The sequence below is a fragment of the Colobus angolensis genome, unplaced genomic scaffold (genome assembly GCF_000951035.1).
Source record: "Colobus angolensis palliatus isolate OR3802 unplaced genomic scaffold, Cang.pa_1.0 Scaffold477, whole genome shotgun sequence".
Classification (NCBI taxonomy): Eukaryota; Metazoa; Chordata; class Mammalia; order Primates; family Cercopithecidae; genus Colobus; species Colobus angolensis.
Window position 1 is genome coordinate 714,598 of NW_012118232.1, and position 14,850 is coordinate 729,447.

Here is a 14,850-nt window from a genome sequence, read left to right on the forward strand (position 1 = left end):
CGTGATCCACCCGTCTCGGCCTCCCAAAGTGCTGGGATTACAGGCTTGAGCCACCGCGCCCGGCCAAATAACTGTTTTCTAAATTAAATAAAATTCTAAAAATTTTCTGTAGAGGCAAGGTCTTGCTATGTTGCCCAGGGTGGTCTGAAACTCCTGGCTTCAACTCATCTACTTGTCTTGGCATCTCAAAATGCTGGGATTACAGGCGTGTGACACTGTACTGGGCTTTAATTTTGTTTTTTAACTGTAGTTTTATAAAATGTTATACATCTGGCAGGGGAAAGCTCTAATTTTTTAATTAAAAAAAAAATCCCTCAGTTCACTGTCAAAGGGCAAAGCTCTCTTTCATACTCTTTTCCCCCCTTCTTTTCTGGAGACTGTCACATATTTATTCTTATTAAGAATGCTAGAATAATTTTGTCAAGTTTCAAAACCAATCTATGCAAGTCTTTTACATCCTTCAGTAAATTCTTTTCCTAGAGGTTCTATATATTCCTTGTTAAGGTTATTTCTTTTTCTTTTTCTTTTTTTTTGAGACAGAGTCTCGCTCTGTCGCCCAGGCTGGGGTGCAGTGGCCGATCTCAGCTCCTTGCAAGCTCCACCTCCCGGGTTTATGCCATTCTCCTGCCTCAGCCTCCAGAGTAGCTGGGACTACAGGTGCCCGCCACCTCGCCCGGCTAGTTTTTTGTATTTTTCAGTAGAAACAGGGTTTCACCGTGTTAGCCAGGATGGTCTCGATCTCCTAACCTCGTGATCCGCCCATCTCGGCCTCCCAAAGTGCTGGGATTACAGGCTTGAGTCATCGCACCCGGCCAAGGTTATTTCTTAATGTATTTTGTTGTTAGTGTGAAATGGATATTTTCTTCCATAAGATTTTTCTAACAGTTGCTAAAGTGTATTCAACACTTTCACTTTACTTTCAAAAGTCTTATTAGTTTATATATGAAGACTATTCATTTGCATATGGATTTTGAAAATTTCTATTTGCCAAATTTTCTGTTTCCAAACCTTTTCAGTTAATTTCCCCCAATTATCTGCAAAAAAGTATTCTTGCTTTTTTCTTTTTCTTTGAGACGGTCTTGCTCTGTTGCCCAGGCTGGAGTGCAGTGGTGCAATCACAGTTCACTGCAGCCTCTACCTCCTGGGCTCACGGGATACCCCCATCTCAGCCATCCAAGTAGTTGGGTCTATAGGCCTGTGTTACCATGCCTGGCTAATTTTTGTACTCTTGTAGGGATAAGGTTTCACCATGATTCCCAGGCTAGTCTCAAAATCCTGGACTCAAGCGATCCACCTGCCTTGGCCTCCCAAAGTTCTAGGATTACAGGTATGAGCCAACACTACTGTCTTCTTGCTTCTTTATTGTCAATATTTTTCCTGCTTTTGTTTATCTAACTACATTGGTTAATTTCAGAAAAATATTAAGAAGCAGTAGAACGGTAAGCCCCTTTGTCCAGTATGTAACTTTAAAAAGGAATTTGTTTTACAGGCTTTAAGCTTGAGACACAAATATGAATTAAAAAAAAAAAATTACACTAGAGGCAATACCTATTGAAAGACTTTAAAAAAACCAAGATGGCCAGGCGCAGTGGCTCAAGCCTGTAATCCCAGCACTTTGGGAGGCCGAGACGGGCGGATCACGAGGTCAGGAGATCGAGACCATCCTGGCTAACACGGTGAAACCCCGTCTCTACTAAAAAAATACAAAAAAACTAGCCGGGCGAGGTGGCGGGCGCCTGTAGTCCCAGCTACTCCGGAGGCTGAGGCAGGAGAATGGCATAAACCTGGGAGGCGGAGCTTGCAGTGAGCTGAGATCCGGCCACTGCACTCCAGCCTGGGCGACAGAGCGAGACTCCGTCTCAAAAAAAAAAGAAAAAAAAAAAACCAAGATGGGTTCTCTACCAAATAATTTTTCCTTTGATCTAATGGAATAATGAATGAAATTTAAAGATTTTCCTAACTTTGAACAATTCTTGCTTTCTTAGAATGAATTCCCACTTCTTGATCATGTTGTTCTCAAAGAAGTAATTTGATTTCACTTACTTTTTTTCCAAGTAATTTTTGCATCAATATACATGAATAACACTGAGTTGCAGTTTTTTGTTTTTATTTTTCAGGTTGTGAAATCAAGATTATCCTGGCTTTGCAAAACGAACTGGAAATTTCTTCTTCTCCCTGCTCTGAAACAGCTCCAACAGTATAATAATCATAGGTCCCTTAAACAAAAAGTCACCTATGGAACTGTCTGACCTCAGTACTCTTTGGGGTCAGTTCTATGATACTTTAAAAAATTTCTTCATGTTGTTTTACATTTCTGTATTATATCTCTTCCTGATTCCATTTTGGTAATTTGTAATATCCTAGACAATTAGCCATTTTATTTTCAGGTTTTCAAATTTATTAGCAGAAATGTATAGTCTTTACATTTCATTTTATTGATTGATTGATTGATTGATTGATTGATTGATTGATTGATTGAGACAGAGTTTTGCTCTTGTTGCCCAGGCTGGAGTGCAATAGCAGGATCTTGGCTCACTGCAACTTCCACCTCCTGGGTTCAAGCGATTCTCCTGCCTCAGCCTTCTGAGTAGTTAGGTTTACAGGTGCCCGCCACCACATCGAGCTAATTTTTTGTATTTTTAGTATAGACAGGGTTTCACCATGTTGGCCAGGCTGGTCTCGAACTCCTGACCTCAGGTAATCCACCGACCTCGGCCTCCCAAAGTGCTGGGATTACAGGTGTGAGCTACCGTACCTGGCCTTCTTCCACATTTTGTGCCAGAGTTTAACCCCTTTCTTTTCCCGTTATTAGATAGTTGGCAGTTTATCTAATTGGACTTGTCAAATAATTAGCTCTTAGATTTAAATTTTTTGTTTTTTGAGACAGAATTCCACTCTTGCTCAGGCTGGAGTGCAGTGGCATGGTCTCAGCTCACTGCAGCCTCCGCCTCTCGGGTTCACGCCGTTCTCCTGCCTCAGCCTCTCAGGCAGCTGGTATTACAGGCACGCACCACCACACCCGGCTACTTTTTGCATTTTTAGTAGAGATGGGGTTTCACCATGTTGGTTAGGCTAGTCTCGAACTCCTGACCTCCTGATCTGCCCGCCTTGGCCTCCCAAAATACTGGGATTACAGGTGTGAACCAATGGCACCTGGCCTGATTTACTTTTAAATTATAATGTACAGTTTTGAAAGTGTAAATTTCTTTGTTATAGTTTCCTTCTTTCTGTTTGGCTAAGGTTTTGTGTTGTTGCTCTTTTTCTGAGTTTGAATGCTTCATTCATTTATTTTCTGGAATAGGTGTTTTGAGATGTAAAATTTTTTTCTGTGTGGCTATTATCTGCATACCTTTTCCAAGTTAAAATTGTCTTCAGTTCGACTGTCCTCTGAGTTGTCTGTATTCTTCTCATCATCACCTTTATCTGCATTTGCAAATACAGAGGCCACGCGAACCACAGGCAGAGGCACATCCCGAGGGACAAACCTAACTGAACTGATGGGCATGGTCCACAGTTTAATTTTCTTAAAAGATTTGGTTTTGGCAGAATACCGTGATTCACAGACAAAAACATCCTCATCTCGGAAGTTTTCTGGGCATAATTTAAAGTATTCCTGGGGGGTGGGGAGGGCATAAGAATAAAATTAAGTGAATTTTCTGAAAACCAATTAAAAAAAAAAAGCAAATAACCAAACAACCTAACAAAAGCTGAACTGATTCAACTTTCTGGCAGTTAACAAAAAATAATAAATGACCAGAGATTTAGAAGTATTTCTTTGGCTACAGAATGGACTTATTAGATACGCACCGTTTAAATTATAAAAACAAATAATTCCATTTAGCTTACAACTGCTCTTTGAAAACATATGATCATTTAGTATAACTATAATGTTCCTTAAAGCTTTGAAGAGGGCTCATGTGTGTATATCAGACAGATACACAAAAAGCACACATTATTACCTAAAAACCAAACTGAAAATTTGTAATGATTATCCTTCAAAAAACACCATACTTAAAAATTAGCCTGGCAATATTAAAACCTTAACCTAATTGCATTACAGCCAAATAGTGTAAGCAGCAACTTGTCTTTCACAACCAGTTCAGGTTAATTCCTTCCCAAATCTTTACATATAGCTATACAGACACAGCTGAAAAAATAGTTTAAAACAGAGTTCCTAATTTTGTAAATATCAGTATTTTCTGTGTTTTAAAGTTTTATTCCTAGGGAATGAGTGATACTTTGGGGTTTAATGAGTTTCTTACCTTGACAAACATGACCACACACTTGCCTAGAATTTTACTAACTGGAACTTTGTTGTAATAGTCACTCTTAAAAACTTCTTTTTCTAGAAATTTTCGTGTAGCCAGGTGGAATGTTTCATTTGGTCGGTAAAACCAACAGCCATACAACCATTTTTCACCTCAAAAATGGGGGGTGGGGGAGGGGGAAGAGAAAGAAAACTATTGTTAACAGAAATCACTTTTTTTTTTTTTTTTTAAAGAGACTGGGTCTCACAATGTTGCCCAGGCTGTGCTTGAATTCCTGGGCCAAAGTGGTCCTCCAACCTCAGCCTCCTGAGTAGCTGGGACTACAAGTATAAGTCACTGTGTCCAGCTCAGAAATCACACATTCTTTGCAAAATTAGGAAATGTACCATCAATCCATTCTGCCATGATCTGAACCTAGCACTGTGCTTATTTTTACAGCTACAGTTTCTTAATATAATTATCCATAGGAGAAATAATACTCTAAAATAATAAAGTGTAATGAGGCCTAAAAAATGCATGCTACTTTTTCCCCCTCATATATATATCCACCCTCAACCTCTTGGGCTCAAGTGATCATCTTGCCTCAGCCTCTCAAGTTGCCTGGACCATAGCAAGTGCGACCATGTCCTGCTAATTTTCTTATTTTTTCTAGAGAAGGGGTCTTGCCATGTTACCCAGGCTCTTCTTCATATTAAAAGCCATATAAAATATATAATGAGGAGGACAGGTGATGAGACTTGTTCCACTGTGTTCTGGTTACTACATACCTAGAGTTGTGCACTTTAGTAAGGGTACAGATATGCTACTGAAGGACATATTTAGCTCTCTGGTGAAGGAATACAAAAGTATTTCATGTGATAAATAGCTCAAAGAACTGGACTGCCTGGATCACATTTCCACCAACTTTTGGTTTCATTAACTTCTATGCATACTCTACGTCTCAATTTAAAGGCAACTGTTCTAGAAAGCCTTTTTGAAAACAAATGCCAAGCCAAGGCATGCCATTCTATAATAATTTCTTTTTTGATCATAATCTTCCTTCCTGGAGTAGTTTTGCAAGGGAAAAACATGAACTTTTTGTTCTTTTGAATCTCTGTCACTCTACATAAAGGTTGGCTCAAAGTATGTTTCTAATAAGTATCAATTGAACGAATGAATTTCAACCAGACTTTAAGAAGCTGTATTTCTTTTGACTCAACTATGACACTTGCCCAATAGGTCCTATGTTTTTCATATGATGGGTGCTTACTTACATTTATTGATATATTGAACAATTATTATGGAAAGGCATAAGATATCTGAGTTAAAATTTTCTTCCCCGAGGAGCAAGGAGAAGTCAAATAGTCATATCTCACTAAACTGTTCTTTGATTTAAAACAAACTTACCAGCTGAATCCTCCCACAGTCTTTCAATACAGACTATATGTGGTTGTAGGTTGGCCTCTGCAGGTTCCACATAGACATAATCTCCAACATGGTACATGCTGTTTTTAAAGCTACAATCCTGGCTGTATGTGCGATGTAAGCCTGAAAGGCCTGCAGCACCAGAGGAATCTTCACTCTTTTCAGCTTCTTAGGTAAAAAAATAAATAAATAAAGGAAAAAGGTACTCACCAAAGGGATGCTGGAGTCAGATGTAGGATTCAAACAACACATACTAATAATACATTATACATTTAATTCCATTTGCAACATGCGAAGGGAGGAATCAGCAACAGTATGATCTTCACATTCCTAATAGCCTCTACTCAAAACCTTATTTTTGAATTACGACCATCATTAATTTAAATGAATATAGAACTACACAAAGGATGTATAGAATAAAAACATCATCTTACTAATAAATGATCACATGGTCATTTTGGATAATGTTGAAAGGCACAAAGAAGTACATACGTCATTTCAAATCAAGTATTTCTAGAGATAATCTCTGATATACTTCACTTCCACCTTAAGGCTTCTCAATGTGTTTCATTTCACTAACAAGTTATTACACAAATATGACACATTTAACGGAGTCATAGAATTGAAGAAATATAGAATATGTATATTCTATAATAAACTATATATATATGTATATATATTTAATATATCATGAACACTTGCCCGGACAGGAAATGCTTTTCAAAATGACTTTTATTCTTATTTATTTTTTCAAGGTGGAGTTTCGCTCTTGTTGCCCAGGCTGGAGTGCAGTGGCACAATCTCAGCTCACTGCAACCTCCGCCTCCCAGGTTCAAGCGATTCTCCTGCCTCAGCCTCCCAAGTAGCTGGGATTACAGGCATGCACCACCATGTCTGGCTAATTTTGTATTTTTAGTAGAGATGGAGTTTCTCCATGTTGGTCAGGCTGGTCTCGATCTCCCGACCTCAGATCTGCCTGCCTCAGCCTCCCAAAATGGTGCGATTACAGGCGTGAGCCACTGCGCCCAGCCGACTTTTATTTTTGTTAAGTAAAACTCATTAATAGTTCCAGTACAGGCCGGGCGCAGTAGCTCATGCCAGTAATCCCAACACTTTGGGAGGCCGAGGCAGGTGGATCACTTGAGGTCAAGAGTTCAAGGCCAGCCTGGCCAACATGGTGAAACCCCATTTCTACTAAAAATATAAAAAAATAAGCCAGCATGGTGGCGGGTGCCTATAGTCCCAGCTACTTGGGAGGTTGAGACAGAAGAATCGCTTAAACCTGGGAGGTAAATGTTGTAGTGAACCAAGACCACGCCACTGCACTCCAGACTGGGTGACAGAGCAAGACTCTGCTTCAAAAAACGAAAAAAAAAAAAAGTTCCAGTACAAGCTATCATTTGCAAATATCATAGGGTTTTTATTGAGGATAAAGCTTTGCCCAAATCTTTGATTACTTCCTTAGGTTAATTTCCCATAAATGGAAGAGCTAATAATTAGCATTTTAAATGTTATTTATTTTATTCCTCTGGAAACATTTTTTTTTTTTTCTTTTTTTAGATGGAGTCTCACTCTGTCACCCAGTCTTGAACTCCTGACCTCAAGTGATCCGGCTGCCTTGGCCTCCTAAAGTGCTGGGATTACAGGCGTGAGTCACTGTGCCTGACTATCTAAGTTTTAAAATAGTTTGTCTAGTTCTGTGAAGAATGTCATTGGTGATTTGATAGAATTAGCATTGAATCTGTAAACTGCTTTGGGCAGTATGGCCATTTTAATAATATTGATTCTTCCTATCCATGAGCATGGAATGTTTTTTCATTTGCTTCTGTCATCTCTGATTTCTTTGGGCAGTGAGTAATTCTCATTGTAGGGATCTTTCACCTCCCTGGTTAGCTGTATTTCTAGTATTTTATTCTTTTTGTGGCAGTCATGAATGAGAACGTGTTCCTGATCTGGCTCGTGGCTTGGCTGCTATTGGTATAAGAATGATAGTGATTTTTGTACACTGATTGTGTATCCTGATACTTTGCTGAAGTTTATCAGCTGAAGGAGCTTTTGGGCTGAGACTATGGGTTTATTAGATATAGAATTATGTCATCTGCAAACAGATGTAGTTTGACTTCCCCTCTTCCTATTTGAATGCCCTTTATTTCTCTCTCTTACCTGACTGCCCTGGCCAGGACTTCCAATACTATGTTGAATAGGAGTGGTGGGAGACAGCATTCTTCTCTTGTATCAGTTTTCAAAGGGAATGTTTCCAGCTTTTGGTCATTTCAGTATGATGTTGGGTGGCTTTGTAATAGATGGCTCTTATTATTTAGAGGTATGTTCTTTAATTTAATACCTAGTTTATCTAGAGTTTTTAACATGTCAAAAGTCTTTTCTACATCTATTGAAATAATGTAGTTTTTGTCTTTAGTTCTTTTTTTTTATTTTTTATTTTTTGAGATGGAGTCTCGCTCTTGTCTCCCAGGCAGGAGTGCAGCGGCACAATCTCGGCTCACCGCAATCCCCACCTCCCAAGTTCAAGCAATTCTACTGCTTCAGTCTCCTGAGTAGCTGGGATTACAAGGTGCCCACCACCATGCTTGGCTAATTTTTGTATTTTGAGTAGAGATGGGGTTTCACCATCTTGGCCAGGCTGGTCTTGAACTCCCGACCTCGTGATCCACCCGCCTCGGCCTCCCAAGGTGTTGGGATTACAGGCGTGAGCCACCACGCCTGGGTTTTTTTTTTTTTTTTTTTTTTTGAGATAGAGTCTCACTCTGCCACCCAGGCTGGAGTGCAGTGGTGCGATCTTGGCTCACTGCAGTCTCTGCCTCCTGGGTTCAAGTGATTCTCCTGCCTCGGCCTCTCAAATAGCTAGGAATACAAGTGCGCACCACCACACCTGGCTAATTTTTGTAGCAACAGGGTTTCACCATGTTGGTCAGGTTGGTCTTGAACTCCTGACCTCAGGTGATCCACCCATCTCGGCCTACCAAAGTGCTGGGATTATAGGCAAGAGCCACCATACCTGGCCATCTTTAGTTCTTTTAATGTGATGAATTCACATTTACTGATTTGCATATGCTGAACCAACCTTGCATCCCATGGATAAAGCCTACTTAACCATGGTGGATTAGCTATTTGATGTGCTGCTGGATTTGGTTTGCTAGTTATTTTCTTAAGGATTTCTGCATTAATGAACATCAAGGATATTGCCTAAAGTTTTTCTGTTGTCTCTGCCAGGTTTTGGTATCAAGATGCTGAGCTGGCCTCAAAGAACGAGCTGGGGAGGAGTCCCTCCTCCTCAGTTGTTTGGAACAGTTTCAGTAGAAATGGTACCAGCTCTTCTTTGTACATCTGGTAGAATCTGGCTGTGAATTCACCTGGTCCTGGGCCTTTTTTGGTTGCTAGGCTATACATTACTAATTCAATCTCAGAGCTTGTTATTGGTCTGTTCAGGGATTCAATTTCCTCCTGGTTTCAGCCTTGGGAGGGTGTATGTGTTCAGGAATTTATCTCTTTCTTCTAGATTTTCTAGTTTGTGTGCACAGAGGTGTTCATAGTAGTATCTCCTGGTTATTTTTATTTCTGAGGGGTCAGTGGCAATATCTGCTTTGTTGTTTTTAATTGTGTTTACTTGGATTTTCTCTCTTTTTCATTAGTCTAGCTAGCGGACCATCTTACTTTTTCAAAAACTCAACTCCTAGATTTGTTAATCTTTTGAATGGTTTTCCTGTCTCAGTCTCCTTCAGTTCAGCTCTGATTCTGATTCTTTTTTTCTGCTAGCTTTGGGATTGGTTTGCTCTTGCTTTTCTAGTTCTTTCTGTTACAAAGTTGGGTTGTTAATGTGAGATCTTTCTAGCTTTTTTAGAAAAAACAAAAAACAAGAGTCTAGCTCTGTCACCCAGGCTGCAGTGCGCTGACATAATCTCGGCTGCCACCTCCACCTCCTGGGTTCAGGTGATTCTTGTGCCTCAGCCTTCCTAATAGCTGGGACTACAGGCATACACTGCCATATCTGGCCAAATTCTGCATTTTTAGTAGAGAAGAGGTTTTGCCATGTTGGCTAGGGTGGTCTCAAACTCCTAGCCTCAGGCAATCCATTCTCCTCGGCCTCCCAAAGTGCTTGGGTTACAGGCATGAGCCACTGTGCCCAGTCACTGACCTACCTTTTTGATGTGGGTGTTTAGTGTGGTAAATTTCCCTCTTAACACTGTCTTAGCTGTGTCCCAGAGATTCTGGTATGTTGTGTCTTTGTTTTTGTTCGTTTCAAAGAACTTCTTGATATCTACCTTAATTTTATTATTTACCCAAAAGTCATCCAGGAGTAGGTTGGTTAATTTCCATATAATTTTACAGTTTTGAGTGATTTTCTTAGTCTTGATTTCTATTTTTATTGTGCTGTGGTCCAAGATAGTGGTTGGTATAATTTTCCTTCTTTTGCATTTTCTGAGGATTGTTTTATGTCCAATTATGTGGTTGATATTAGAGTATGTGCCATGTGGTAATAAGAAGAATGCATATTCTGTTCATCTTCGGGGGGAGAGTTCCCTAGATGTCTATCAGGTACATTTGGCCCAGTGTTAGGTTCAGGTCCAGAATATCATTAATTTTCTGCTCTGATAGTCTAATACTGTCAGTTGGGTGTTAAAGTCTCCCAGTATTATGTGGGAGTTTTAAGAGATGAGGTGAGGTCCTGCTGTGTTACTCAGGCTGGTCTTGAAGGCCTAGGCTCAAGCAATCCTCCTGCCTTGCCTCTCACAGTGCTAGGATTACAGGCATGAGCCACTGTACCTAGGCCTTTTTCTTTTTTTATTATGTGGGAGTGTAAGTCTCTCTGAAGGTCTCTAAGAACTTGCTTTACGAGTCTGGGTGCTCCTGTTTTGTGTGCATATATTATTTAGGATAAGTCTTCTTGTTGAATTGAACCCTTTACCATTATGTAATGCCCTCCTTTGTCTTTTTTGGTCTTTGTTACTTTAAAGTCCGTTTTGTCTGAAATTACATTACAACCCTTGCTTTTTTCTGTTTTCCATTTGCTTGGTAGATTTTTCTCCGTCCCTTTATTTTGAGCTTATGGGTGTCATTATGGGTCTCATGGGATGAGAGATGGGCTCTTGAAGACAGCATCCCATTAGATCTTGCTTGTTTATCCAGCTTGCCACTCTGTTTCTTTCAATTGGGGCATTTAGCCCATTTACATTCAAGGTCAGTATTGATATGTGTGGATCTGATCTTGTCATTATGTTGTTAGCTGGAAGCAATCTTGTTTGTGTGGTTGCTTTACAGTGTCATTGGTCGATATACTTAAGTGTTTTTGTAGTGTCTGGTAACAGTCTTTCCTTTTCATATTTAGTGCTTCTTTTGGGAGCTACTGCATGGTAGGTCTGGTGGTAAAAAATTCCCTCAGCATCTGCTTGAGGAAAAAGGACTCTATTTCTCCTCTGCTTATGAAGTTTGGTTTGGCCGGATAGAAATTACTGGTTGGAATTTCTTTTCCTTAAGAATGTTGAAATCAGGCCCCCTATCTCTTCTTGGCTTGCAGGGTTTGTGCTGACAGGGCCACAGTTAGTCTTCTGGGCTTCCCTTTGAAGGTGACCTGTCATTTTTTTCTTTCGTTCTGACCTTGGAGAACCTGATGATTATGTGTCTTGGAGAAGATCTTGTTAAGTATTTTGTGGGGATTCTCTGAGTTTCCTGAATTGCGATGTTGGAGGAAAGAAGGAACTCTGGCTTTTGAGTAGTTAGAGTTCTTGTGCTGGTTCTTTCTCATCTTTGTGGGCTAATGTTCCTTCAATCTTTAAAGTTGCTACTCTTTGGCTATTTTTTTTTCATTCTTTTATCCTATTTGATGACCTTGGGTGTTTGATTGTGGTATAAGATGGGTTCAGTTGATGGGCTTAGTTTCTAGAGGATTTCAGGGGGCCAAGGCTCAGCTCAGGACTCCTGGACTGTGTGCTCCAACTCTGGGGAACTGGTATCAGTTCCTGGCTTTTGGATAAAAGCCATTTTAACTGGGGTGAGATGATATCTCATTGTGTTTTCTGATGATCAGTGATGTTCAGCACCTTTTCATATACCTGTTTGCCATTTGTATGTCTCCTTTTGGCAAATGTATATTCAGGTCTTTTGCCCACTTTTTAACTGGATTATTAGATTTTCTCTTAAGGAGTTGCTTGAGTTCCTCATACATTCTCGTTACTAATCCATTGTGAGATGGGTAGTTTGCAGATAGTTTTCTCCCATTCTGTGGGTTGTCCCTTCACTTTGTCTCCTTTGCTGTGCAGAGACTTTTTAACTTGATGTAATCCTATTTATCTACTTTTGTTTTGGTTGCCTGTGCCTGTTGGGTATTACTCAAGAAATCTTTGCCTAGTCCAGTTTTATTCTAGTAGTTTCATAGTTTCAGGTATTAGATTTAAGTCTTTAATTCATTTTGATTTTTGTATATGGCAAGAGACAGGGGGCTAATTTCATTATTCTGTATACTGATATCTAGTTTTCCCAGCACCGTTTATTGAAGAGACTGTCCTTTCCCCAATGTATGTTCTTGGCACTGCTGTCAAAAATGAGTTCACTGTAGATGTATGGATTTGTTTCTGGGTTCTCTACTCTTTTCCACTGGTCTATATGTCTGTTTTTATGCCAGCACCATGCTGTTTCAGATACTATATAGCTCTGTAATATAAACTGAAGTCAGGTAATGTGATTCCTCCAGTTTTCTTTTGGCTCAAAATAACTAGCTATTCTGAGTCTTTTATGGTTCCATATAAATTGTAGGACTGTGGCTGGGCGCGGTGGCTCACGCCTGTAATCCCAGCACTTTGGGAGGCCGAGGTGGGCAGATCATGAGGTCAAGAGATAGAGACCATCCTGGCCAACATGCTGAAACTCCATTTCTACTAAAAATATAAAAATTACCTGGGCTTGGTGGTACGCACCTGTAGTCCCAGCTACTCGGGGGGCTGAGGCAGGAGAATCGCTTGAACCCGGGAGGCAGAGGTTGCAGTGAGCTGAGATTGTGCCACTGCACTCCAGCCTGGCGACAAAGCGAGACTCCGTCTCAAAAAAAAAGAAATGTATCCTACAGGCCTACTACCTGGCTAGTGTTGCTGGTTATTCAGGGCCCAAGGGCTCTTTAGTTAGCAGGTGGTGAATTCTACCAAGACTGGGTCCCTCTCTTCAAGTCAGTGTGTTCCCTTCTGGCCCAGGGGCATGTCTAAAAATGCTGCGTGGGAGCTAGGGCCTGGAATGGGTGCCTCAGGACTCTGCCCAGTGCCTTATCCTACTGTGGCTGAGCTGGTATCTAGGCTGCAAGACAAAGACCTCTTTACTCTTCCCTCTCCTCTCCTCAAGGGGAAGGAAGAAGTCTTTTTCAGAGTTGCCCAGGGTTGGGGAGGGGTAGGATTACAGTTGGCACATGCCTGTAATCCCAGCTATTCAGGAGGCTGAGACAGGAGAATTGCTGGAACCTGGGAGGCAGAGGCAGAGGTTCATTTATGTAGCATGAAAAACAATGGCATTCCTTTTTATGGTGGGATAATATTCCATTGTACAAATATACCATTTTTTGGGCTTTTGTTATTTTTCATTGACACATGACACCTGGCTACCCTGCTGGTGTCTCACATGTCATGTGCCCCCTAAGTCCACTGGCTCTGAGCCCATCACAGCACTAGGACTTGCCTACTAGTTGTAGTCCTTGTGGCCTACACGTCCCTTCAAGTTTATTAAGGACTCCAGAGCCCTTTAGCACACAGAGGCAAGGCTTGCTGGAACTCAAGTTCTGACAAGTGTCCAGTCCACTGGGCTAGACAATTCCCCTCTGATGAGGACTGGCCTGTTTCTTCTGTACGCATCGGCTGAGTTCCAGTGCAAATCCCACAATCACTGTGCTCTAACTGCCGCAAGCAAAAGGATTCTCTGTGCCACACAGTTGATGCTGGGGTATGGGAGAAGGGTGGTGCCAGCAATTCAAGACTGTGTTTTCTACCCTCTTTCAGTGATACAAAGTTAAAACTAGGTACTGTGATTGTTTACCTGATTTTTGGTTCTCATGAAGGTGCTTTTTTGTGTGTAGATAATTGTTAAATTTGGTGTTCCTGGGGAGGACAATTGGTGGAGGCTTCTATTGGGCCATCTTGCTCTATCTCCTGATTCTTGGTATTATATATATAATTTTTAAAAGTTCTGCCAATTTTGGTGAAAACTGTTATCTAGCAACTGATTAATCAAGTGGATCCCTGTGTCATACACAGCAGATCTATAAGGTTCTTGAGAATTTTATACCAGCAGTAACACTACCAGTTTACTGAAAGGGAAAGAGAGATTAGAATTTTTTTTGTTTTTCACAGACAGGGTTCACCCAGGTTTCAGAGTAGTGGCACCATCATAGCTCACTACAACCCTGAACTCCTGGGCTCAAATGATGCAGTGATCCTCCTACCTTAGCCTTGTGTGGTGGCACTCGCCTGTAGTTCCAGCTACTAGGGAGAGTCTCACTCTGTCGCCCAGGCTGGAGTGCAGTGGCACAATCTCAGATCACTGCAACCTCTGCCTCCCAGGTTCAAGGGATTCTCCTGCCTCAGTCTCCTATGTGGCTGGGATTACAGGAGTGAGCCACTGCTACTTTTTGTATTTTTAGTAGACATGGTGAGCCACTGTACCTGGCCCCATTTCCTTCTAATCTGTATCTTTTGCATTATTTCCCTGCCAAAATGTCATGAGCAAAGCCCATTTTCCTAGCGCAGCATTTGAGAGGGGCAGTGCACACAGCACAGCCACTTAGGGTACTCTGCCCTGGAGTCAGACTTCCTGGGTCCCAGTCCCAGCTGCATGGACTCCTGACTGTGCAAGTTTGCAGAAATGAGTTCACTCTTCTCAGCCTCCGTTTTCTCATATGGAGGCAAAATAGCACCTGAGGGCCAGGCTTGGTGGCTCCTGCCTGCAATCCCAGCACTCTGGGAGGCTGAGGCAGATGGATCACTTGAGCCCAGGAGTTTGAGATCAGCCTGGGCAACATCGGGAGACCCCATCTTTACCAAAAAAATACAAAAAATTAGCCAAGAGTGGTGGCACACACCTATAGTCCCAGCTACTCAGGAGGCTGAGGTGGGAGAATTACTTGAGCCTGGCAGGTCGGGGCTGCAGTGAACCATGATCACAGCCTGGTGAGACTCTATCTCAAAAG

The 14,850-nt window shown here is 41.3% G+C and overlaps 1 protein-coding gene across 1 annotated transcript in view; it reads right to left on the reverse strand.

Moving 5' to 3' along the window:
* The window catches only part of PBRM1 (polybromo 1), a 152,610-nt gene that overhangs the window by 40,290 nt on the left and 97,470 nt on the right, over window positions 1-14,850 (reverse strand). Inside the window, exons 22-24 of the mRNA XM_011958873.1 lie at window positions 5,655-5,840; window positions 4,263-4,420; window positions 3,350-3,613 (exon numbers count right to left, since the gene is read on the reverse strand). Of these exons, the coding sequence (XP_011814263.1) occupies window positions 3,350-3,613; window positions 4,263-4,420; window positions 5,655-5,840 (608 nt within the window). The remainder of the gene's footprint in view (window positions 1-3,349; window positions 3,614-4,262; window positions 4,421-5,654; window positions 5,841-14,850) is intronic.